Here is a 27,521-nt window from a genome sequence, read left to right as displayed (position 1 = left end):
ATAAGAGTGCGTTAGTTTTTGAGGGCATTTTGAAGAGCTGTGACTTTCTTCTAAATTTTCTTCTCAAGTCTGCCATAACCAGCACTATGTCCAAAATTGATGAAAATCATCTGATTTGGGCATGTCGATGCTGCCAACACCATTTTGAAGCAGTCATTGATGCTAATGGTACATTCATTAAACAAGTGTGATGAAAGGATTCTCAAGATTATTTGTACCAATTTGTTTTCAAATACAGCTTCTCCTTTATGAACTGTGCGCCTTTTTCTAGTCATACAAATGACATCAAAAACTAATGCACACACACACACACACACACACACACACACACACACACACATTTACAAACGTACACACAGGTAGGCACGAATTTAAAATGTTGTATAGTAGACATGTATGTATGTATGTATGTATGCATGCATGTATGTATGTATGTATATATATAAATACATATGTGTGTGTGTGTCTCTGTCTGAATGTTTTTTGCGATGGACTGCAGAAAGCTACCTATCCTCTCTCTCCTTAAAGCTACGTATTCCTCACACCCACTTTTCTCTCCCTTCCTCGGCATTTTAAAAGTTACTTATTTGTGTGTGTGTGTGTGTGTGTGTGTGTGTGTGTGTGTGTGTGTGTGCGTGCGTGTGTCTATGTATTTCTTAAAGTAGGTATGTATACAGCATCGCGTGTATATGACAGCTGTATTAACGTTCTCTCCTTCCTTGATATCAGTCACACTCACTTCTGCTACTACATTTCTCCCATACTAAAACTCTTTGCACCCTTCTCATTTTATCATATAATTTGCTTAACCCCACTAGGGGTCACATTATTGATTTTTATTGAAATCCAATTAGCCTATTATTGAAATGGACGCTAGTTTAACATATATGCAAAATTTCATGAAAATTGGTTTGCTGGTTAGGCAGTAAGATGATAACAGACAGATGGACAGAAAGACAGAAATTGCCATTTATAGATAAGATACATACATATATGATGGGGTTTGCTCAATTTTCATGTATCAAACCTATTTACAAGGCATTGGCCAGTCTGAGGTTACAAAAGAATATACTTGCTCAAGGTGCTACAAGGTGATATTGGACTCAGGACCATTTGGTTGCCAAGTGATATGCAACAGACTTCTGCACAGGTTCCATCTTCCAAGTTCATGCACCATGGATTGTTAAGAGACAATTGTTCAAGGTGCCATGCAATAGGAGTGAACCTAAAACCATGTGGTTACAAAGCAAACCTCTAACCAGACAGCTATGCCTGGGCTTACAGACACATGCACACACATCCACATCCAAAAGACTCAAACTCACAAACACGCGCTCGCGCTCGCGCTCACACACAATACAATACATACGATACATACACACACTTATAATACACATGTACAAAACACACATACACACCAACAACATGAAATAATTGGGTAAAAGAATATTAAAAAATAGTAATTATTTATTTTCTTACCCTTTTCATTTCGACCCCATCCAGTAGCATAGTAGTCTTTATCTAGGGAGGCAGGGTTTTCTGGAAGACAAATTGGTTGCACATTATCTGTGAATGTAATTTCACTTTCCATATAAAGAAGTGCCAAATCATAACCTTCTATAAAACCCTTATACTTGTCATGTATAATGACGTGATCCACCTTATAAAGTTTTCCTTCATCTCTTTTTATAGATCCAACTCTTATTGAATATTTGGAATAACTGGATTCACTAAAAGAAAGAGAGAAAACATTGTTATAATAATGTTAATAATAATAATAATAATAATAATAATAATAATATGTGTAAACTGGGAATGCATACAACGAGTTTCTCTGCCCTAGGTGTACGGAAAACATTCGGCGACAAATGAAAGAAAATTTGAAGAAAGAAGGAAAAAAAACAACAACATAATAATAATAATAATAATAATAATAATAATAATAATAATAACAATAATTTTTAAAGTAATCATGAATTCGTGGAGAACCACCCTTATTTTAAACCATACACTAGGATATACCACCTCACCAGACATCAATATTGCCCGTGGTATCTTTCAAGGTGACTCATTATCACCATTACTATTCTGCCTCGCTCTGTTCCCATTAGCCATGCAACTGAATAATGCTAAGAGAGAGTATAAGATCTTTGACCAGAAAATTAATCATCTACTCTACATGGGTGATTTAAAACTATTTGCCAAAAACAACAAAGAATTAGAAGAATATGAATATTGTCAAAGAATTCAGCTCTGATATAGGTATGGAATTCGGACTTGATAAATGTGCAAAGACAACTTTTAAGTCATAAAAGCAGAAAATATAGAACTTGATACTACCACAGCTATTCGGAACCTATACCAATATGAAGTATACAAATATCTGGGAACCAATAAAGTTGATGGTATCCAGCACTCTAAAATGAAAGAGAAAATCTGCAAGGAATGCTACTGAAGGATGAGAATGGTCCTCAGCTCAGAATTAAATGCTGCTAACAAGATTAATGTGATCAATTCTTTGGTCATACCAGTAACCACATATAGCTTTGGTGTCATTAAGTGGAGTCTCACTGACATGCACAATATGGATGGTAAGATCCGTAAAATCCTTACAAGGAACCGAATGCACCATCCAAAATCAGATGCAGACAGGATTTATTTCCCAAGAAAAATAGGTGGAAGAGGCCTGATACAGCTCGACCAATCTTTCAAATCAGCGATAACAGGCCTTGAAACGTACCTTAATACAACAAGTGATGTACTCTTACGAACTGCTCTAAAGCATGAGGATTTCAAGCAAGCTTCAATAATGAAGCTTAGAAATTTAAAAATTCTCTTGGCCTACAAGTTAACAATAAGAATGACCAAAGACACCTAAATATTGACAGAACTATCCTTGCTTCTCCTGATTTAGAAATTAACAATCAGAAAGACCAACGAGATCCAAGTAGTGACAAACCTATCACTGATGCAAAAAACATCAAATAAAAAGCAAAGAAGGCTTGCATGAATAATATCGAAGACAACTGGAAAGGCAAACTCCTGCATGGAAAATACCCTAACCACCAGTCCAAGCCAGATATTGATCAAAATCTAACACACCAATGGCTACAATGGACATGTCTGAAAGGGGAAACATAAGGTTTTGTTATTGCAGTACAAGATCAGAGCTTACCTACCAGAAACTACCATGCAAACATCCTTAAAGACGGATCTGACCCCTCGTGCAGAATTTGCAGAAAATTCACAGAGACAATTAATCATGTTGTTTCTGGCAGCACAGTCTTTGCTGAAAAGGAGCACCTCATAAGACGTGACAGACTAGGGCAGTACATCCACTGGAATGCTTGTAAATACTACAAAACTAAATCCCATGATAAGTGGTGCAGGCACCATCCAAAGGATGTAGTAAATGGTGAGGGCGTCACCATCCTTCCCAATACAGACAGAAAAATTGACTCCAATTGACCAGACATTGTGATCAAGGACTACAATGGAGGAACTTGTCTGTTAGTAGATATGTCTGTCCCACAAGATCAAAATATTTCAAGAAAAGAATGTGAAAGCTTTCTCACTATATACATCTACAAATTGAAATCACAAAAATGTGGAAGCTTAATATTACAATAATACTAGTAATTATTGGTGCGTTGGGAATAATAAAAAAGGCAGCTGAGAAGTATATTAAGCAACTCCCTGGTAACTCCAGTCTCCATAAACTCCAAAAGATAACCTTGATGGGTACAACCCATATACTACGGAAAGCACTCTCCATCTAAAATGGAATAAATGCGGTGATAATTTTAGCATGCATAACAAAACATTAGTGCTTTTGCTACTCTTGGCCTCCGAGGATGCCTGGTACTAAGGCAGCTGAAATAAAGTTATAATGAAAAGAAACCATAAATAATAATGATAATAATAATAATAATAATAATAATAATAATAATAATAATAATAATAATAATAATAATGCCCTGATGCAGTACCAGGCAGTGGCTCTCATGGTTTCTGATCTTAATGGATTGGAAGTGTTATCATGTACGATGTTTTGTCTTGGTATAAAAGATGGGCTACACCAAGTATTCTGCTTAATACCACAGATTTGCTTGTCAGTTGTTTGACCTTAACCAGTTGAGCATATCCCTTGGTGGCTGACGATATGTGCATCTCTGATCATGAGCAGAAATAGTGGGGGAGCATCATAACCATGTGTTGAGAGGGGTTCTTTGGGGTTTGAATAATTCACCTTTGGAAACATGGGTGTTTTGCTCAACATCCTTAAACAAACCTTATTCAGGGACCTTTTAAGCGGGATGGGCTACTCGACCTGAAAAAAATTCTCCTACTGGACCCCACCTGCGAGGTCATGCGCTGTTTATCTTCATATGAGATCACCATGTCGCACACGTATGGTTGTGATGCATGTGCCTGGTGTACCCTTATCAGGCGAGTAGTCATGATGGGTATATTGAGCTTTGTACATTTTACCCCAGTGTCACTTTGATGGCATGCACTGCTCTCTCACTCAATAATACTAATACTACTACTACTACTACTACTACTACTACTACTACTACTACTACTACTAATAATAATAATAATAATATCAATAATAATAATAATAATAATAATAATAATAATAATAATAATATCAATAATAAAACGGGCTGATTACTACCTAGCTCAGATACCAGGAAACCCCAAAATGGCTGAAGTCCAAAAGATAGTGCTCATGGGAACTGCCCATATCCTACGTAAAATACTGTCTATGTGATCTCAAATTTTAAAGCAAACATAATTTTCTTATGGTTTCTTAAACATTCACTTGAACAAAACTGTACAAATCCAAATATATGGTACCCTAGGCATAACACCTACATGAACTTCTAACTTGTTGTCTCTTGAGGTCTCTGGGTGAGACTTGGATCCAACTTGTACAAATGCAAAACAAAAGTCAAACATAAAATAATAATAATAATAATAATAATAATAATAATAATAATAATAATAATAATAATAATAATAATTATTATTATTATTATCTATAGACAAAGCAGTTCTAAATGAAGTAAAAGCTAGAAAGAAAAATCTAACAATAGCATGGATAAATTATAGGAAAGCCTATGACATGATCCCACGCTCATGGATAAGTGAATGTTTGAGTATATTCAGCACAGCAGACAACATTAGAGAATTAATTAGCTTTAGCATGAAGAAATGGAAAGTAGATCTATACTCAGGTGACACACTTTTAGGGAAAGTTAATATCAAAAGTGGTATTTTCCAGAAGGACTCGTTATCCCCTTTAATATTTATCATATATTTGATCCCACTCAATTTTGTATTAAAGAAGGCCAAGGCAGGGTATCACTTCTAAAATAGTGAGAGAAAAATTAGCCATTTGCTCTACATGGATGATCTGAAGCTTTTTAGTAAGAATGAAAGAGATAGATTCCTTAATACAGACTGGGATTTGGCATGGGATTTGGCATAGATAAGTATGCAATATTAATCATGAGAAGGGAACAAGTAGCCAACAGTGAAGGCATCCAATTACCACATAGCCAGGCATTAAAATCATTGAAAGGATGAGAGAGTTGCAAGTATCTAGGAGTATTAGAATCTGACAGAGTACTAACAATAGAAATGGAAACGAAACTTGAGAAGGAGTACATCAGAAGGGTAAGGAAGCTAATGAAGTCAAAGCTAAATGATCTGAATCTAGTGAAGGCTGTAAATATTTGGGCAGTATCATTGCGTAGATACTAAGCAGCTTTTGCAGATTGAAAAAAACTAAATTTACTAGATTCATGTTCAATGATAGTCATGGAATGTGAAGGTGAGTGTGCGGGCAGTATTTGTAATGCTGTGTGTGTGTGTCGTCTGCAGTGGGAACAGGGACAGTTTTCTCTATGAAGGCCTTTTTAAGTCTATCCACTGATAAATGGTATGAACATGAATTAGTAAAGGACAGAGTAGCAAGATTACATCTACTGAAAAAGGAAGGTGGAAGAGGATTAATATGAGTAGAAAACTGCATGGATTAGCTAGAGTAGATATAGACTCCTATGTAGGTTATAGTGAAGAAAGTTTATTAAAAGCTGCTAGAGTTACAGCGAAACATAGGGAAACAAAAACACCAAACGAACTTAAAAAGCAGAAAAAAGAACAGACATTATCTGACTGGCAGAAGGCATTGCAGGTAGATTCCTAGAGATAGTTTCAACAAACAGTAGAAGTGAGACATGGTTATGGCTGCAGAAAGGAAAGCTGAAGAGGGAGACAGGAAGTTTGTTAGTAACTGCCCAAGATCAAGCATTAAGGACTAATTGGATAAAAGCCAAAATATACAAAAACCAAACAAATTTCAACGTAGATTATGCAAATCAAAAGATGAAAATATTACTCATATAGTAAATCAATGTAGCATGCTGGCACAAAAAGAATACAAGAAAAGACATGACAATCTAGGGAGAGCAATTCACTAGGAGTTATGTAGAAAGCTAGGGTTTGAACATACTGATAAATGGTATGAACATGAACCTAGTAAAGTACTAGAAAGTAAGAAATACAAGATGCTGTGGGACTTTAACATTCAGATTGATAGAGTAATAGAAGCTAGAAGGCCTGATTTGGCAGTAGTAGATAAAGAGAATAGAAAGTGCCAGATAATTAACTTTGCAGTCCCAAATGATGAAAATATTAATATAAAATGTATAGAAAAAATAACAAAGTACTAGGACCTAGCTATTGACTTACAGAGATTATGGAAAGTGCGGGTAAAATGTATCTCAGTTGTTATAGGTGCATTGGGAACTATCCCTGAAGACCTTAACAGATAGAGGAAATAGGCATAAAACCCAGTTAAGTACAGCTGCAGAAAACAGTGTTATTAAGGGCAGCTAGGATACTTAGGAGGATTCTTGGCATCTAAGGCTACTTGTAGCCCGATGTTAGGATTCTTTTCTTTTCCAACAGTCTAATCTGTTGAATAATAATGATAATAATAATAATAATGATAATAATAATAATGATAGTAATAATAATAATAATAATAATAATAATAACAACAACAACAACAACAACAACAACAAGAGCACTCAGAGAGCGTAAACTTCCGCTAAGGCAACACCAACGTCCTTTCAAGGATTAGCTGGAAATGATTTTCAAAATGAGAATATCTAAAATAAACTCGACTGCTCTCACAAATGAGAATACTAAAAATTAACCCGACCGCTCTCAAAAATTAAGTGAAAAACCGATAAAATAATCCAGAATCCTTGTCTGGTACCTGATCGATCCCAGTGATAGTCATGGAATGTGAAGGTGGGTGTGCGGGCAGTGTTTGTAATGCTGTGTGTCGTCTGCAGTGGGAACTGGGACAGATTTCTCTATGAAGGCCTGTTTTCAGTCTATCCACTGATATAGTGTCTTTACGACCATTAAGGTCTATAGCAAAAAAATTATCCGTGTGTGGAAGAAAGCGAAAAGAACCTGCATATGGTGCTATTAACAGAGGTTTAACAACATTGTTGCGCACAAAAACGTGAGTCCCAGAAGTAAGGCTTACTTCAAGACAGACCTACAAATGCAATTGTCAAGTAGGTAAGAGGTTTTAAACAGAGGCGATATATTCAAAATTGGTAAAGCTAAATATTGTTAAACTAAATTGAATTTATTATTGTTACTGAATATGTTAGTGTTATTTAATTTCTGAACGATTTTGCTGCCGTTTGTTTATGTAGCTTGATTTCTTTATCTATCAGTTTCTACTAAGATAGATAAGCGAGTAAAATTAATGATAGGGAAACGAAAATAAAACTTTGGAAACAGCAACGCCGCCATAACTTACGTGGAAATCATGAGGGAGATAATCAGAGAAAGACTTGAAAGTGAAGGTAAGATCGTAATGCTTCATGTAAAGTAAAGTAAATATAACAAATCGATCCAGATCGATCCCGAAATCTAATCAGTTTATGACAGCCACGAAGCCAAATATCCCTGAAAGTTTCATTCACATTCATCCAGCGGTTCTTGAGTTATCTTGTTCACGGACAAACAAACAAGCACCACTGAAAACAATACCTCCTCTTTCGCTAAGGAATGACAACAGAAAAGATATAGAATAGGCACACGCCAGAAAAAGGTAGGTCACAGAAAATGAGAAAGCAACCATACTCTGGGGTATACCAATACACACAGATAGAGAAATTAAGGCCGCATGTTGTTGTCAGAGATTACCGAAAAAAAATGCTTTCTAATCCAAGTATCAATACCAAAAGAATCACAATGTTCCTCTAAAAGAAACGGAGAAACTTTCAAAATACTAAGATTTGGAAATAGCGGTAACTCAAATGTGGAGTCCAAAACCAGAAACAATCCCTATCATAGAAAACACATTATGTATGATAAAAAATACTCAGACAAATACATAACAAAAACACCAGGACTAACAAGTATATATAACATACAGTAAATAGCACTACTAGGCGTCACACACATCCTATGTAAAACTCTTTCAGTAGAGTAAAAATAAGAGCATCACAACAAACCACAGCACATAACCAAGGCAAACAGAGCTGCGCTCAGCAGTAAAACCAAAGCACGTGATAAAAATAAAACTGCTGAATAATATTAATAATAATAATAATAATAATAACAACCTGTTTCCAGAAGAGCAGAAGGGATGCTACAAGGGCTCATACGGCTGTAAAGATCAATTATTGATCAATAAAGCCATAACTGAAGACAGCCACAGAAAGAAGACAGGCCTCAGCATGGCCTGGGTGGACTACCAAAAGGCTTTCGACAGTATTCTCCACACGTGGATTCTCGAAACACTAGCCATAAACATGGTGGCACCAATTATTATAAAATACATTAGGCACTACATGAATAAATGGCAGACAGTGCTACAGCTCCAAACAAAAGAGGGACTTGTGAAAACGAAAGCCATCCCCATTAGAAGAGGAATATTCCAGGGAGAGACGCTTTCTCCACTCCTGTTCTGCCTGGCGCTCACACCTTTAACTGAATTGCTAAATAGAGCTGGATGCGGATACAAATGTTACGGAAAAACAGTCAGCCACCTTTTCTATATGGATGACCTAAAATTATACGCTAGAAATGACAAAGAGCTGGAAACACTACTGCAGACAGTACATGGCTTTACCAAGGAAATAGATATGAAATTTGGATTAGAAAAATGTGCCAAAGCAACCCTGAAAAGAGGAAAATTAGTTAAAAGTAGCAACATCACACTAGATAAAGCCAATGAAATAAGAGAACTAGACGAAAGCCAGCCATACAAATATTTAGGAGTCAATGAACTAGATAGGATACAACACACAAATGAAAGAAAAAATAAAGAACGAGTACAATAGACGGGTTAGATCAATACTAAAAACAGAGCTCAATGCTAAAAACAAGATAATAGGTATTAACACTTTAGCTGTCCAGTTATAAGCTACAGCTACAATATCCTTAACTGGACACTAAACGAACTATGTAAAATAGACAGGAAAACAAGAAAAATAATGACAGGATATAGGATGCACCACCCAAAATCTGACATAGAAAGGCTATATATACAACGCACAGAAGGTGGCAGTGGTCTTACACAGCTGGAAAACTATTATAAAATAACCACCATAGGACTGCAAGAATACCTACTCCAGAAGCAAGGAAAACTAATACAAATAGCCACAAAACACGAGCAAAACAAAAAACTGTTTTCAGTATTTAAGGAAGCTGACAAATACAAACAAGAAATCATACTACCTAACAAATACGAAGAAGAAGAAGAAGAAGAAGAAGAAGAAGAAGAAGAAGAAGAAGAAGAAGAAGAAGAAGAAGAAGAAGCTATAAAACAAATGAAATCCAAACTAAAACTAGAAAAGCAACGGACCATGATAAAAAGATGGCAAGAAAAGCCTCTACATAGTAAATACTGGGCTAAACTAAATGCAAAAGAAATAGACAGAAAAACATCCCAGCAATGGTTGAGAAGCTCAGGACTCAAAGCAGTGACTGAAGGATTTTTAATTGCTGTACAAGACCAAATCCTCCCCACCAGAAATTACCAAAAACATATAATGAAAAGAAACATAACAAGTAACTGTAGAATATGTGGCGATGGACAAGAAACAATAAATCATATTATCTCTGGCTGCCCAGTCCTGGCTAAGAAGGAATATATTCACAGACACGACAGAGCTGGGACCTATATACACTGGAAGCTATGCCAACACTATGGAATAACAACAGAAAAAAGATGGTATAAACACACGCCAGAAAAGGTCACAGAAAACGAGAAAGCAACCATACTCTGGGATATGCCAATACACACAGATAGAGAAATTAAAGCAAATAGACCACATATAGTTGTCAAAGATCATGAAGGAAAAAAATGCTTTCTAATTGATGCATCAATACCAGCAGATGACAACGTTTCCCTAAAAGAAATGGAAAAACTTTCAAAATACAAAAACCTGGAAATAGAGGTAACTCGAATGTGGAATCTAAAAACAGAAACAATTCCTATCATACTAGGTGCCTTACGTATAATAAAAAAATATTCAGACAAATACATAACAAAAACACCAGGACTTACAAATATATATAACATACAGAAAATTGCACTACTGGGCACTGCACACATCCTGCGCAAAACACTTTCAATACAGTAACCATAAGAGCATCACAGCAAACCACAGTACATACCCAAGGCACACAGAGCTGCGCTCAGTAGTGAAGTGAAAGCACGTTATAAAAATAATAATAATAATAATAATAATAATAATAATAATAATAATAATAATAATAATAATAATAATGATGATGATGATGATGATGATGATGATGATAATCAATCTACGACATGGCCTTATGATTATTAACATCATGGATCTATTATCGTAAAGCATACGATATGCTCCCACATTCTTGGATTATGGAACGTACAAACCTATTTGGTATTGCACTGAATGTTGAACGATTACTTGTAAAAATTATGGTGAAGTGGACGACGGAACTGACAGCATATGGAAGAAGTTTAGGGACAATAGAAATAAGGGGAGGCATCTTCCAAGGTGTCTGCCTGTCCCCACTGACCTTTGTAATGTGCATGATACTACTAACACTGATTCTGAGCAAAGCAAAGACTGGGTATGTATTCAAAAGCCACTAACAAAAAGTCATCCACTTGTTATTCATGGATGACCTCAAACGTTATGGCAAAGATGATTTCCAAGTCAGTTCCCTCGTTGATACGGTGTATACTTTCAGTGTTGATATCAGAATGGTGTTTGGACTGAGAAAGTGTGGTGTGTTAGTCTTGAAGAGAGGCAAAATCAAATGTATGGACAGGCTAGCGATACCGTTGGGGGAGGTTATGAAACAGATAGAAGAGATGGGCTATTAGTACTTGGGGATATTAGAAATGGAAAAAATTGATGGAGAAAGAAATGACAGAAAAATTTAAGGTGGAGTACTTGCACAGACTGAGACTGATCCTTAAGTCGGAATTAAACGGATGGAATAAGATTGAAGCTATCAACACGTGAGCGGTTTCACTCCTTAGATATGGAACAGGGATAATCGCATGGACAGTAGACGAACTAAACAGCTTAGACAGAAATACAAGGAAGTTGCTGACTAGATATGAGATACTTCACCCTAAAAGTGACACAGACAGACTGTATGTACCAAGAAAAGGAGTGGGAAGAGGACTGATTGGATGCGAACACAGTCTTAGAGCGAAAGAAAACAATATAGCATGGTATGTAAAAAATGTCACAGAACCGCTATTATATGGAAGTAAGACGGTCAGGTTTACGTAGGATGGAAGATTGCAAAGATAAAGCACTGTACAAGCACTTGAGAATGAATGAAACTGCAAATCGGTGGATAAAGAAAAAAATGCATGGGCAATTTCATAGGGATGTTGAAGGAACGGCTAAAAGTGATTTAAAACCAGAAACGGAGGCTCTTATCTGTGCTGCCCAAGAGCAAGCATTAAGAATGAATTACATCAAATACAAATAGACAACACGTCAGAAAGTGATAAATGCAGAATTTGTGGACAAAATAGTGAAACCATATGACATATTACCAGCCAATGTACGTTGTTAACCCAGAAAGAATATAAGAGACGTCATGATAATATAGCAAGGATTGTCCATTGGATACTTTGCAACAAATATGAACTTGACAGAGCATTGGAAGCTGTGCAAAGACAATAATAATAATAATAATAATAATAACTGGGTTAAACTAAACGCAAAAGAAATAGACAAAGCAAAATCCCAACCATGGCTGAGAAGCTCAGGGCTCAAAGCAGACACTAAAAGATTTTTAATTACAGCACAAGATCAAAGCCTTTCCACCAGAAATGACCAAAAACGTAATGAAAAGAAATACAAGTAACTGCAGAATATGTGGAGATGGAGAAGAAACAATAAATCATATTGTCTCTGGCTGTCCAGTCTTGGTTAAGAAGGAATATATTCACAGACACGACAGAGTTGGGACCTATATACACTGGAAGCTATGCCAACACTTTGAAATGACAAAAAAAAAAAAAAAGGTATAGGCACACGCTAGAAAAGGTCACAGAAAATGAGAAAGCAATCATACTCTGGGATATGCCAATATACACAGATAGAGAAATTAAGGCCAATAGGCTGGATATAGTTGTCAGAAATCACCAAGGAAAAGAGATGCTTTCTAATCGATGTATCAATATCAACAGATGACAATGTTTCTCTAAAAGAAATGGAGAAACTTCCAGAATACAAAGATCTGGAAAGAGTGGTAACTTGAATGTGGAGTCTAAAAACAGAAACAATTCCTATCATAGTAGGTGCATTAGGTACGATAAAAGAATATTCAGACAAATGCATAACAAAAGCACCAGGACTTACAAGTATATATAACATACAGAAAATAGCACTGTGAGGTACCAGAAACATCCTACATAAAAAAATTTTCAATACAGTAAAAACAAGAGCATCACAACAAACCACAGCACATACCCGAGGTACACAGAGCTGCACTTGGTAGAGCAGTGAAAGCACATGATAAAAATAAGACTACTGAATAATAACAATAACAATCTTTTCTACTATAGGCATAAGGCCTGAAATTTGGGGGAGGGGACTAATTAATTACATTGACCTCAGTACTCAACTGGTACCTCATTTATTAACCCTGAAAGGATGAAAGGCAAAGCTGCCCCTGGCAGAATTTGAACCCAGAACTTAAGGATGGACAAAATGCTGCTAAACATATTGCCTGGCACACTAATGATTCTGCCAGCTTGCTGTCTCAATAATAATAACAATAATAATAATAATAATAATAATAATAATATGAACTTCTAACTTGTTGTCTCTTGAGGTCTCTGGGTGAGACTTGGATCCAACTTGTACAAATGCAAAACAAAAGTCAAACATAAAATATTAATAATAATAATAATAATAATAATAATAATAGTAGTAATAAAAAACTTGACAGCTCTCCACAGGAGAATTGTGAAGCAGCTGGACAAAATACTGAATACTGGTAGTCAAGAACTGTGCTGGATGACAAAAAGGAAGAATGGTACATGCCAGAAGGACCCAAGTAAAGGGAATGCAGTTGGAAATTTCCAACCAGTATCTTGTTTGCCATTGAAGGGGAAACTGATGATGGGCATCATATCAAACAGCACCTATAAGTATCTGGATAAGAATGATCTACTACCAGTGGAATAAAAAGGGCGTAGACGTAAGAGCAGAGGAATGGAGGATCAGTTACTAATCCATAAGACTATCCTGGCTGACTGCAAGAAGAGACACAAAAATTTGGCAATGACATGGGTGGACTAGAGGAAAGCATATGACATGGTCCTACACTCATGGATTATTGAATGCCTTAAACTGCTTAAGGTCTCACACAATATCTTGAAGCTAATTCAAAACTCAATGATGACATGACGAACTGAACTCACAGCATGGGGAGATAAGCTGGGAGAGGTAAATATCAAAAGAGGAATCTTTCAAGGGGACAGTCTGTTGCCTCTCCTATTTGTTGTCTGTATACTGCCACTAACGAATGTTTTAAGAGAGATGCATGTGGGGTACATGCTAGGCAGGGTGAAAGTAAACAAATTGTGGTTTATGAATGACCTAAAGTTATTTGCTAAGACTGAGAAAGAAATTGAGAGTTTGACAGCAACAGTGCAGATGATTAGCAAAGATATTGGCATGGAATTTGAGATCGAGAAATGTGGTGTAAGGATTCTCAAAAAGGGGAAAATCAGTAAAAGCCATCGGATCAAGCTGGAAAGTGGTGAAAAGTCAGAGAGGAAGGATATATGTACCTGAGCATCATTGAAAGAGATAAGATGAATGAACACAAGATGAAAGAAATGTACAGGAAAGAGTATTTGAGGAGAACTCGGCTTGTGCTCCAATCAAAACTAAATGGCCATAATAAGATTAGAGCAATTAACATGTGGGCAGTTGCTTTCATGAGATATGGGGCAGGAATAGTATCTTGGAAGAAGCATAAATTACAAGAAATAGACTGGAGAACACGTAAATTAATGACAATGAACTAGGAACTACACCCCAAGAACAATGTGTCAAGAGGAGGGAGGGAGGACAGGGATTAGTGTGTTGTGATGGTCGTGTAAGGGAAGAAGAGAATAGCCTGGCTTGGTATGTCAAGGGGAGTAAAGAAGAAATGATTGAAGCAGTGAACAAAGCTGTAGATCCAATACAATTTTAGAAAGACCAGAGGGAGCAGATGAAGAAAATTTGGCAGACAAGAAAATGCACAGTCATTTCCTGAAGAATAAAGATGAGATTGATTGGAATAGAACCTGGCAATGGCTGCAGAAAGGAGACTTAAAAGGGCATTAGTATGCAGCACTCAAGAACAAGCTCTCAGAACAAACTACTCCAAATATCATATTGATAAAAACACTGACTTGTCACAGTGTAGGATGTGCTCTGAGAAGGGAGAAAGTATAGGCCATATTGTTAATGAGTGTTGCAAGCTCACGCAATGAAAATACAATGTGGCCAGATACGCCCATTGCCTGTTGTGTGGTAAAGCAAGCCTCGAGAGAGCTGAACAATGGTATGAACACAAGCCAGAGGGAGTAATGGAAAACAAACATTACAAAATATTCTGGGATTTTAGCATGCAGTGTGACCAAGTCATAGAGGCGAGATGAGAGGCCTGAAATTTGGGGGAGGAGGCCAGTCAATTGGATCGACCCCAGTATGCAACTGGTACTTAATTTATTGACCCTGAAAAGATGAAAGGCAAAGTCGACTTCAGTGGAATAAATTTCTCATATGAATATCGTAAAATTTATGCTTTTGATTTTGTTCCATAATTAATGTTACATAGCTAGACAGGAGCAGAATAATAACAAATGAATATAAAAGGTTTGATTAAGCAGACAACAACGAATTGCACTAGAGCACATGCACTAAGTAAGTGATGATAGAATAAAACGGCAGTTTAGTAATAAAATGCTACACTTTTGATTATTTCCATCTTCATTAACAAATATCCTTTCTGATGATGTTACTACTACTTTAACAATTACTAATATAACTGTTAAAGTACTTACATGTGTGTGTGAGCAATTACCTGTCTATAGCAGTTCTTTTCCTCTACTCTCACCACTACCATCTTCCCTCTGGTAAATATAATCCTCACCTGTCTGTCTGCCTCTTCTTAAAGCTGTACTTTTAATCTTAGCTTTACTCAAATGATTTAGTTTGTGAATTTTTAGAAACCCTTTGTGATGATAGACCAACTAAAATGTATTTTGGTTCAACTTTTAATGAAATCACATCAGCCCCAGTCTCTATATCTTTTATCTGAAATAATGTAATGTCAAACATTTAAAAACATACTAGATTTTGATGTTATTAAGATCTTGAATCATAATCACAGTTGACTAATTGACTAGTATTCTGAAACAAAATTTTGATCTGAAAGAGGAGTGCTATATTTTCAATTTTCCTTATAATCTCAGGATTGCTGATTCATGTGCTATCTCATTTTGGAGTATGCACATTTCATTTCATACTGAGTGTTATGCTGTTTTACAAAGAGTGTTGAAGATTAAACATTCTAGACTTACATTAAGAACTATTTTATGTTAAAATTCCAAGTCAATCAGAGTCTGGTATCAAGACTTTCATGAATTTGCTTCTCATGTGGGACCATTACATTATAATGGATCATTTCAATATGTATAATATTAATTTCAAATCTTGGCACAAGGCCAGCAATTTCAGGGTAGAAAATAAGTACCAAGACTCAACTGGTACTTATTTTATCGGCCCTGAAAGGATGAAAGGCAAAGTCAACCTCAGCAGAATTTGAACTGAGAACATAAAGATGGAAGAAACGCTGCTAAGCATTTTGCCCTGCATGCTAATGATTCTGCCAGCTTACAGTATGTATAATATTGATATGCTAGGGTATGTATGTATGTTATACTGTGGAATGGTTAGTTGCAGGCAGAGACAATGTGAGAGGATAAGACAGAGAAGAGTGTTTTACAGAGAGGAATGCGATAGTGATGAGAGGTAGGAGAAAGGAACACTGTAATGTTAAAAATTTAAGTTTATAAATTTTCTTTATGCAACATGGCCTTCAGCTTTTGTATAAAATATAATAAAAAAAACTTTCATTCAGCCAATATATGAAGAGCACACGGCAAATGTGATGTAGCGGCCAGCTGAACAAACCATGACTAGCTCAACTTTTAACTAACCATTTAGCATTCAGATTAATCTGTCAACTGTAATGCTTATTTAGCACATTGTTTTGAATTAATCATACTTTATCTTGTAGCATTGAGATTTTGATGATGTGAGTGTTTATTTTTACAATGCCATTATAGGGAAGGTGAGAGAGCCTGGATCTGTCCAGTTTGAACACAAAATAGGTAGAATATTTTGGCTGGATATGGCCGGTTTAAATGCTAAAGCATTAAATAGATAGAAAGTGTTGATATGGGAATAAAGCAATTTGATCAGAATACAAAAATACCTATATTGCTTACATATACATATGAAATTAATATACTGAAAGTACTTACTCTACACAGTGAGCTGCAGTAAGCACATATCTTTTGTTGATCAATGAGGCAGTGCAAACAAAACTGGATCCTCTGAGTAACACCACAACCCATGGATATTCACCATCTAAAGCATCTTGTCCATTCTGAACGTTGGGTTCAAATAAATCTCGTTTTCGAGTACCACAAACTGAAAACACGCAAAAATATAATAAAAACAAAGATCAAAATCAAGACAATAACTTAAAACCAGAAAAAACTTTTGATTAACAATAACAAAACAAAGACTATCAATTGAAAACAAATGCTTCCATAAAGAATGGTAGTTTTACTAATAGAGCACAACTAAAGTTTTTTCATAAACAAGTTTTATCAACAACTTTTCTATTTCATGTAGACTGTAAAATTATAAAATACTGGAAAATAGCATGAATTGTTGGAGCAATTAGAATGAAAATTCAAGTTAGATTCCATGTCTTACATCAAGGTTCTTAACATTAAACTGAACTAGTATTTGTTTCCTGAGTAACTTTGACAAGGGTGTAGTTTAAATCTAATTACAAATTTTATATGCTTGGCCAAACATCTTATCTATTCAACTGTAATAAATCAATCTCTATATCATATAATATACTTTTCAGACTACATTCTACTATCAACTAAAAACAATCCACTTATTGATGAGCTGCTAATTATCACTGATCCACTGTATTCTGTTTCTTCTGAGGTACTGCACTGGTCATTGTTCTACAACTTATTGTCTACACTTAAAGTAGTCTGCTTCCTCCAAGAAAGACAATGCCCCAGTTCATAATGTGCATGTTGCCCAGATGAAAGCACACTTCTGCAGCTATGAAATCCTTCCTCATCCCCCTTACACTCCCGGCCTTGCACTATTTTTTACTTCCACCTCTTTCCAACCATAAAGTCTTTTTTGAAGGAGAAGCACTTTTCAGATGATGAACTTATTTCTGAGGTAAAGTCTTGGCTCCAGACTCAACCTACTGACTTCTACAAACAAGTTCTTCACAGCTGCATAAAACAATGAGAGAAGTGTGTCACCATTGCTCGTGGCTATGTAGAGAAGGACTAATAATTATACCAATTTTTGTTTACTCCAGTCCTGGGGGAGTGGGTCAGGGGAAATCTTTAATGAACACCTCTTGTAATATCTCACCAACATTTCACATTGTTTCCTCACAAAAATGATTTCTGCCTCTCCCAATTTTACTGCTTTCTATTCTCTTGCTTTCAATGAATTTTAACTCTGCACTGTCTTAGACACACTTTTTTGCCTTTTTACTTTCATATACCCTCTATAATAAACATATACTCTCTAGACCAGTGATTCCCAATGTGGGATATAGACTCCACTGGTGGGGCCTGGGAAAATTGTGGAGGAGTGTGGGATCATGATTTTTTTTCTTTTTGTGGGGCATGGTATTGTGAAAATCGTTTTTTTCCCAACAAACTTACTACACCTAAACATTTCTTTCCCAAACACTGGTGGGACATACATTTTTCTGGAAAGTTACAGTGGGGCCTGAGGGAAGATAGGTTGGGAAACACTACTCTAAACAAAACTATTGTATCATTTACTTCATGATACAATAGAAATGGCATCTTACAATCTCTTCATCCTTTCCTTCTTTTCCTCTTTTTCTTTGCCTTATTTTATTTCTATTTTTTGTTTTGGTGTCTCTCTACTGGTTTCTTCTTTCTCTGTCCCTCATCCATTTATTGTTTTTGTCTTTCTGCTCTCATTGTGTTTTAACTTCTTTATACTTACATAATAATAAATTGTTCAACCGTCAGATTTATATTAATATTTGAAGGTTAGAATCTTTTTCTTTGTTTTCTTTTGTTTGTTTCAGTCATCAGACTGTGGCAATGTTGGGGCACTACCCTGAAGAACTTTAGTCAAACTAATCATCCCCAGTACATAGTTATTTAAGCATGGTTCTCCTTCTATCAGTCTCTGATGCCAATCCACTAAGTTATGGGTACATAAGGACACCAGCACTAGTTGTCAAGTAGTGGTGGGTGACAAATACAGACCCCCCACACACACAAACACACACACACACACACACACAGGGTCAGATGGGTAAATTGTTACCATTTTATATCATTAATTTTATGCATGTACATTGTTTGTTTTTGATTTTGTTGACTACACAATATAGTAGGATCAGTTGGGCACTGTCTAGGAGAAAAACAGCTCCATGATGCAATTCACTCTGCCAGAAATTTGGAAATGACATTCTGTTATGCTTAGCATTTACACTGGAAGCTCTAATACGAACATTTCAGAGTGTTTGGGTGTCAATCTGAGTATTTGCTGTCTCCTCAAAACAAGTACCAAGAGTGATAAAAATCAAACATCCAGTCAACATCATGGTCTTTGGAGTGATCACTAGTGATGGCAACATTGTGCCTCCATTCATCTTCCCACACAGCCTCAGACTCAACATGAAGGCCTACATCAAATGACTGGAGGAAGAGGTGCTGCCCTGGGTCAAGAGGGTGGCTGCAGGAAGACCCTACGGCTGGCAACAGGACTCTGCACCATGCTACACAAGCTGGAGAACCTAGTCATGGCTATCAGACAATTTCTTCAACATCCTCACCCACCCCGCCCCAGATGTTAATCTGGCCACCTAACTCCTCAGACTGCAACTCTTTGATTATTATGTGTGGGTGCAGTTGAGCAAGAGACCAACAAATTTCCTTGTAAAACCAAAGATGAACTGAAGGCAAGGATTATGGCAGCATTCACCAACTTAAACAAGGAGACTGTCCAGAAGAGTTGCAGGAGATTCTGAAGTCATCTGAAGGCTGTGGTTGAAGTCAATGGCGATTTTATTGAATAAATTTACTCTTTGGTATTTCAAGATATGTTTATGTAACTTTGGTAAATATATCTGTTAAAATGAGATGTCAGTGATCATCATCATCATCATCATCATCATTATCGTTTAACATCCGCTTTCCATGCTTGCATGGGTTGGACGATTTGACTGAGGACTAGCGAACCAGATGGCTACACCAGGCTCCAATCTGATTTGGCAGAGTTTCTACAGCTGGATGCCCTTCCTAACGCCAACCACTCAGAGAGTGTAGTGGGTGCTTTTATGTGCCACCGGCACGAGGGCCAATCAGGCAGTACTGGCAACGGCCACGCTCAAATGGTGTTTTTTTATGTGCCACCTGTACAGGGGTCAGTCCAGCGTCACTGGCAATGACCTTGCTCGAATGTTTTTTCATGTGCAACCAGTACAAGTGCCAGTAAGGCGATGTTGGTAACGATCATGCTCAGATGGTGCTAGTTATGTGCCACCGGCACAGAAGCCAGTCAGCTGCTCTGGCATTGATCACACTCAGACGGTGCTGTCAGTGCTCCACTGGAACGGGTGCCAGTCATCGAATTTGGTTCAATTTTGGTTTCAATTTCACGTGCCCCAACAGGTCTTTGCAAGCAGAATTTAGTGTCCACTGAAGGAAATGTTGGCATGGGTACAAGTCATCGAATTTGGTTCGATTTCGATTTCACTTGCCTCAACAGGTCTTCACAAGCATAGTTTAGTGTCCAATGAAGGAAAGATATGCATAAGTGGGCTGGCTACAGCCCTGGCAAAGACCATGGGTTATGGTCTCACATGGCTTGCCACGTCTTCTCACGCACAGCAAATTTCCAAAGGTCCTGATCACTAGTCATTGCCTCGGTGAGGTCTAATGTTCGAAGGTCTTGCCTCACCACCTCATCCCAGGTCTTCCTGGGCCTACCTCTTCCACAGGTTCCCTCAACTGCTAGGGTGTGGCACTTTTTCACACAGCTATCCTCATCCATTCTCACCACATGACAATACCAGCGTGGTCGTCTCTCTTGCACACCACAACTGATGCTTCTTAGGTTCAAATTTTCTCTCAAGATACTTACACTCTGTCAGGTATGCACACTGACATTACACATTAATCGGAGCATAGTGGCTTACTCTTTCCCTAATTTGTTGGACTATGACCCTCTCCGTGACCTTCATTACCTGATTCAGCAACTTGATACCTCTGTGATTATTTGTATCTAAAGCGTCACCTTTACCTTTGTAGCAGTTGACTATGGTGCTGCTACACCAGTCATTGGGTATGACTCCTTCGTGTATCACCTGGTTAACTATATGGGTGACTAGGCTATAGCTGACATTGCCAGATATTTTGAATATCTCTGCAGTGATTCCTGATGGGCCAGGGCTTTCCCTGACTTCATACTCTTAATTGCTTTATCTACCAAGGTTCTCTCAATTCGGATAGCTGGTCCCTCTGTTGGGTCAACATTGGGCAAACCCTCTTTCTCTCATTCATTCTCTTTATTGAGCAACCTTTCCTATTGGCATCTCCAAACCTCTCTCTTTGCAGCCTAGTTTAGTGCAAATGTATCATCATCCATGTGGACACATTTCTCTCCTACGACATCGTGATCCTCTCTCACACACTGTCTTGCAACATGAAATACCTCAAGTCTTTGGTCCTCATGGCGCAGAACATTGGCAAGTTTTTTCTGATCTGCTTCTCCTCTTAGCTTCCCCTCCTAGCTTCCCTTCTGGCAGTCTGATACAATTCCCTGCAACCACCGTTCTTCCAGTCCTTCCAAGCTTGTTTCTTTTCTCTAATAGCTCTGTCAACAACATTGTTCCACCACCACGTTATTTTGGGTTGAGAGGGGACTTTGGACCATCCACAGATCTGTTCAGTGGCCCTCAGCAGGTTGTCCTGTAGAAACCTCCAGTTGTCTTCTACATTGTGTGAAGCTATATCCCCTTCTAATTTGTCAAAGGTTTCAAGTAATATGTCTCTAAATCTCTGTCCATTCACAGGATCTTTAAGTTTCCAGATTCTTCTCCTCCATGCTGGGCGTCTTCTGGGCAACCTCTAACTACCAGTCTATGTTGTGGGGTACATTCTTCGCCTGGGAAGGTTTTGGCATTTATAAGCAGCCACCTTTCCCTTTTTCTGGTGAGGATGTAGTCAATTTGGCTAGAGTGTCTGCCAGAACGGTAGGTGACTAGGTGACTGGCAGGTTTCCTGAAGTTAGTATTGCAAACCATAAGATCATTCGCACCCTGTATATCCTCCTCCTCCTCATCATCTTCCTCTAATGTCCATTTTCCATGCTGGCATGGATTGGAAGGTTTGATCAGAGCTGGCAAGCAGGGGAGTTGCACTAGGTTTTGATCTGATTTGGCTTGGTTTTTATGGCTAGATGCTCTTCCTAACACCAAAGACTTTACAGTCAGTGATGGGTGTTTTTAACATGGAACTAGCACAAGCACTTTTATGTGGTGCAAGTGATTTTTAGGTGACCCTGGTACAGGACTCTTGCAAGCTAATCCTCAGCATCAGGGGAAGAGGCGCCAACACTTTTGCTGTGGAGGATAGGTCATCTTGAATACAGTAAGACTCCAGGTATCTCAGTCCTTTGTCATCTCATCTGAAGGGTTCAGTGTCCTGAGGTCATCCTTCAGTGGTTCATACCATGTCTTCCTTAGTCTCCCTGTTCCATAAGTTCCATCCACTTCGAGAGCTTGGCACTTCTTTATGGAGATGTTTGCATCCATCTGCACCACATGACTAAACTACGCAGTCTTCCCTTTTGCATACTGCATCTAATTTCTCGTATGTCTAACTTCTCTCCAATGCACTATCACTGTCACACATGTATACTTACATAACACATCCAACCGATCATACTAGCGTCATTCCTCTGTAGCCTTTGCACGTCTTCTGCATTCAAAGCCACTGTCTCACTACCATGTAGATTTGCTGTTCTCATATACTTGCATCATAAAATCTTCCTTTCACTTGGAAAAAAAATCCTTTAGTTGCCAACAGAGGTAAAAGGTCCCTGAATTTCCTCCATCCTATTCTTATTCTGGATATTACACTCTTTGTACATCCTCTCCCACTAATAATTTGGTTTCACACACACACACACACACACACACACACACACACACACAGACACACACACAAACACACACACACACACACAGACACACACATATATGACGGGTTTCTTTCAGTTCTGTCTTCCAAATCCACTTATAAAGTGCTTTCAATACTCAACAGGCCACACAACTTGATATTTTCATGTTTGATTTGAATCCATTTTAGCTTTTGTAGATTGTCTTTCGTACATCACAAGACTTATATGTATATCAAATGAAAAATTGCTTGATAATGATGCTGTCTTTTCTTTTATATGATGAACACTATTTTGTGCAGTTGGAACTTGTTTTCAGGTTTAGTGCAAAGTTCTAATAGCAGAGTTATTTTGATCTTTCCTATCATTTGAAATTGAATCCTGCCTTTTTGTTTCAAGATCCTTATCCTACACCTACATTGAAGTCTCATGCTTTAGCAAAATCCTTTATTTTTGCTTACATGTTAGAAAATTGCTTAGGACAATGCTTAGAAATCACAAACCAAGAAATTTATAAAATCCTCCATTGAATGATATAATTTGCAGTTGTATTTTGTAATTGTCATCAAGGAAAATATATGCTGTGATAAGCCTAAGCATTCAAATTTTGTTTTGTGAGTTGTTTAGTCAACAGAAACTACCAACAAAGCACAGTTATTGGTTTTAATAAAAAAAATTAAAAAATTAAATAGTAAAATTATTAAAGTTTTGGCACTACAACATGTAAAGAAATTTTTTATATTTTAAATAAATAACTACATTGGAAAATAGGAATTATCACTGGCAATAGGTGAGTAGTGATGGAGCTCTCTACATGGTAGGCTATAATGAAAGGGCTTTTAGCATTTTATAGAAGTAAAACACAGATTACAGAAATGTACTTGCATAGCAAGCATTTTGATCTGAGTTCATGCGCGAAGACTAAAAGGATTGCAGTGTGGAAGACATACGTTAACCATTCAGAAATGCACAAAGACTGTCAACTTCATTTAAATATGTAAACTATGATTAAGTGAAGCTGACAGTCACTCTGTGTTTCCAAAATCCAAATGTTATTACGATTTATTAACTCATAGGCTGGACTTTATCTTGTCTTTGCTAAAGCCTTCAATTCTGTGCCACACAAACAACTCATGGCAAAACTCTTTGCAATGGGTATGTAAGATGATTTTTATAACTGGTTGAAGTCCTTCATTATCAGCTGAAAAGAAGCAGTCACAGTTCTCAAGCATCATTCTTTACCCTATGAGATGACATCTGGAGTACCACAAGGATCTATTCTTGGACACATGTATTTTTAGTTGCATATATTAATGTCTTAGATGCCAACTTGAAGAATATTATAGTGTTGAAATAAGCAGATGACAAACTGTACCTTGAGATAAAAAAAAGAACAGATCCTGTATGCTAGAGATCTTTCCAGCAATCAGATCTGGACACAATGTAGCAATGAATTACTGATTGGCAACTCAAGCTGGCTGTGGACAAGTGAACCTCCATGCATTCTGTGAGGGGAAAACCCAAGCTTTACATTCTCCCTCAACAACACCAATCCTAAGAAGTCTGCTAATGAATGTGACTTGGACATCATTGTCAACAATGATTTGTATTGGACAAACTATATCTCTAAAATTGTCAAGAAAGCGACGTGTCTTAGCATCACTCAGTAAGACCTTTGTCAGACACTCTTCAGCTATCTATTTAAAGCTGTATATGGCTCTGAAATGTTCACATGTAGAGTTTGCATCACCAGCCTGGAACCTCTATCTTGCTCATCATATCACTCTCCTGCACCTATGAATACCTGATGCCAGGCATCTACATTTTGCTTCCTTGGGCATGGACACATAAAAGTTCCAACATCTGGCAACTTGGTAGACACCCATAAGATTATCTATCATCTTTGCACAACAACCTTGGGCACACCTTTGCCTACCATATGTCTAATACTTGTGGACATACTTACAAAAATAAAAAAAACAACACAATACTCATGACTTTTATAAACATTTTTTCATGTTTGAAATCGCTGGCTTGCCAGATCCTGTGAAACTGTCTGACCCATGCTGTGGGGTGTATTAAATATGTTACTTACCTTCTTTACTGCATTCCAATACCATGTATTTGCACTTCCTACAGAGAAGAGTAAAAGTTTTATTATTATATTTCTTAATGTTAAAATCACATCTTTATACTGTTACCAAATCATGTTATAAGAGAGTAGCAGCTAGATAAGTTATAGAAATGCATTGTGTCTATAGTCAAGGCATTGTTTTGTAAATGATATAGACCATCTAAGTTAAAGCAGTTAATACATAGAAGAACTGTTCAGCATTGTAATCAGTGGGTGTGTTGTAAAACTGATGAGCATCACATCAGCCTGAAAGTATTTATTTGGATTTTGCCTGTGGTAGCAGTGTTAATAACTTGACGCTGCTTTCAATTTATTGGACAATGGCAAAATACTTTGTGATAATCACTAATGTCCTTCTTCAATCTGCATTAAAATCTTGGTTCACTCATCTGGGATCAACAGAAGTAATCACTGGAATCAGTAGAGTCAAATTTAATCCATCACCAAAACATAAATACTCCATTGAGTAAAGCATAAACTTTCAGTGAGCCAAGGTAATAAACTAGGGCTCCATTTCTAGTTGTTGCTATTCCATTTGGTTACTGTAACAGGATGGCACCATGGCATATAACATACTGTAACATGGCATAAATGTTGAATAACAGAAATAAATATTTACTCAAAGGAATTTGCTTTGAATCCTGGAATCAGTCCCATTTTGCTGTCTGAAGGGTTTTGTGTGAATTGTACACCATATCCGTCAATTGAATTACCAAATGTTCCATTACTATGAAAAAATAAAAAGGAATGTAGAAAAATCAATAGAGACATAAATAGAGAAAGAAAGAGTCACAGATAGAAAAAGAATATAGATGAATTGATACAGAAAGATAAAGAGATAAAAGAAACAAAGAGGGCAACACAGACAGATTGAAGCAAAAATATAAAAAGTTAACATATTGGAATGGTATATTAACACAGGGTTTTTCAAACTGTGGTCCACGGACCACAGGGGGTCTGCAAGGACAAGACAGGGGGTCCGTGCAGAGCCAAGCAAGCACATCCTTCTCACTAAGTATGTATTAAAAAAATCCTGTGTGTATAATTGACAATAAACCTATTTGCTAAATACTGTTAAATAAATAAATGTAAAAATATATGTTATTTTAAGCAAATATTTATGTATAAATTTCATAAGCGTTTATAAAGGGGTCCCTAAGGTAAAGCCTGAAATATAAAGGAGTCTGCAAGTCAAGAAGTTTGAAAACCCCTATGTTAACATATTGGAAGGATATAAGATATATTTAGATACTCAATTTCGATATTGTATACTTTGGCAAGTGAAATGACTTAGTTTATACATTCAGGAAAATTATGCTATATTCTGCACCACAAAAGCATAGCGGTATATTCTCTAAGTTGATATTCACTACTAACATTTTGTTTTATTTCTGGACAAGACATTTTATCCTCCTCCTCCTCCTCCTCCTCCTATATTATTATAGTGCATTATCAATCACATGGTAGTCTTTTTAATTATATAAAATAATATACTGTCACTTTCAAAGAAGTGGGCAGCAAAAATACATTATTCAGTTTTCTTACCTTCTTCCAACTGTGGAACACAAATGATTTGCAATTTTTTCACTGTTCAAGTTGTTTTCACAAACATTTTTATATGAACCATTGTGATACACTAGAATTGTGTTGTTTATGTATGTAACTAGAAAAACAAACAGAAAAAATACAATACAAGACAGAAAACAAAATTTAATTTTAATTTAATTCATCTATAACCAATATCAGCTTATGCACATACCATTACGATCACCACCAATGTTTATCACTACTATACTTATATGTGTGCTGGCATGTGTATGTGTGTATGTATGTGTATAAAACTGCAAACATGTGTGTGTATAAATAGGATACAGCCTTTCATCTATGCACACTTTGCTGAACATATCAATGCAAAATTGTTAACAATTTTAATGTTAAGATATTTGTATTCCCAAACAGCAGAGTGGACTTAATGCTTTTTATGTGGCACAAGCACAGGTGAGGTGAGTAGTGCATTTTACAAGGCACAAGCATACATATATACTTTACAAACACCGGACACACACATGTATATCTATATTTACATATAGAAAGGAATTTTTTCTACGTACAGCAATGGAATTCATCAGAGCCATCGTCACAGTCTTTTTTGCCATCACAGCGAAGTCCTTGTTTGATGCATTTCAGATTTTTGCATTGCCAATGTCCAGTTGCACATGAAGCTGAAAGTAGAAAATTGGGAAAAAGAAATCAACCATGGAATCTTTTGTAATCTGGAAAGCTTTCTACTTTGCTGCTGTTGTTTAGCTCAGGGT

The 27,521-nt window shown here is 36.8% G+C and overlaps 1 protein-coding gene across 1 annotated transcript in view; it reads right to left on the bottom strand.

Annotated features, from left to right (window-relative positions):
• LOC106884077 (MAM and LDL-receptor class A domain-containing protein 2) overlaps positions 1-27,521 on the bottom strand; it is a 161,947-nt gene that overhangs the window by 10,809 nt on the left and 123,617 nt on the right. Inside the window, exons 29-34 of the mRNA XM_089348673.1 lie at positions 27,318-27,428; positions 26,752-26,869; positions 25,826-25,933; positions 25,168-25,205; positions 17,117-17,285; positions 1,480-1,730 (exon numbers count right to left, since the gene is read on the bottom strand). Coding sequence (XP_089204799.1) covers positions 1,480-1,730; positions 17,117-17,285; positions 25,168-25,205; positions 25,826-25,933; positions 26,752-26,869; positions 27,318-27,428 — 795 coding nt within the window. The remainder of the gene's footprint in view (positions 1-1,479; positions 1,731-17,116; positions 17,286-25,167; positions 25,206-25,825; positions 25,934-26,751; positions 26,870-27,317; positions 27,429-27,521) is intronic.

This window comes from Octopus bimaculoides, chromosome 3, assembly GCF_046866305.1.
Source record: "Octopus bimaculoides isolate indiv1 chromosome 3, ASM4686630v1, whole genome shotgun sequence".
Classification (NCBI taxonomy): Eukaryota; Metazoa; Mollusca; class Cephalopoda; order Octopoda; family Octopodidae; genus Octopus; species Octopus bimaculoides.
The sequence above is the reverse complement of the archived record's forward strand: the minus strand, read 5'-3'. Positions and strand labels throughout refer to the sequence as shown.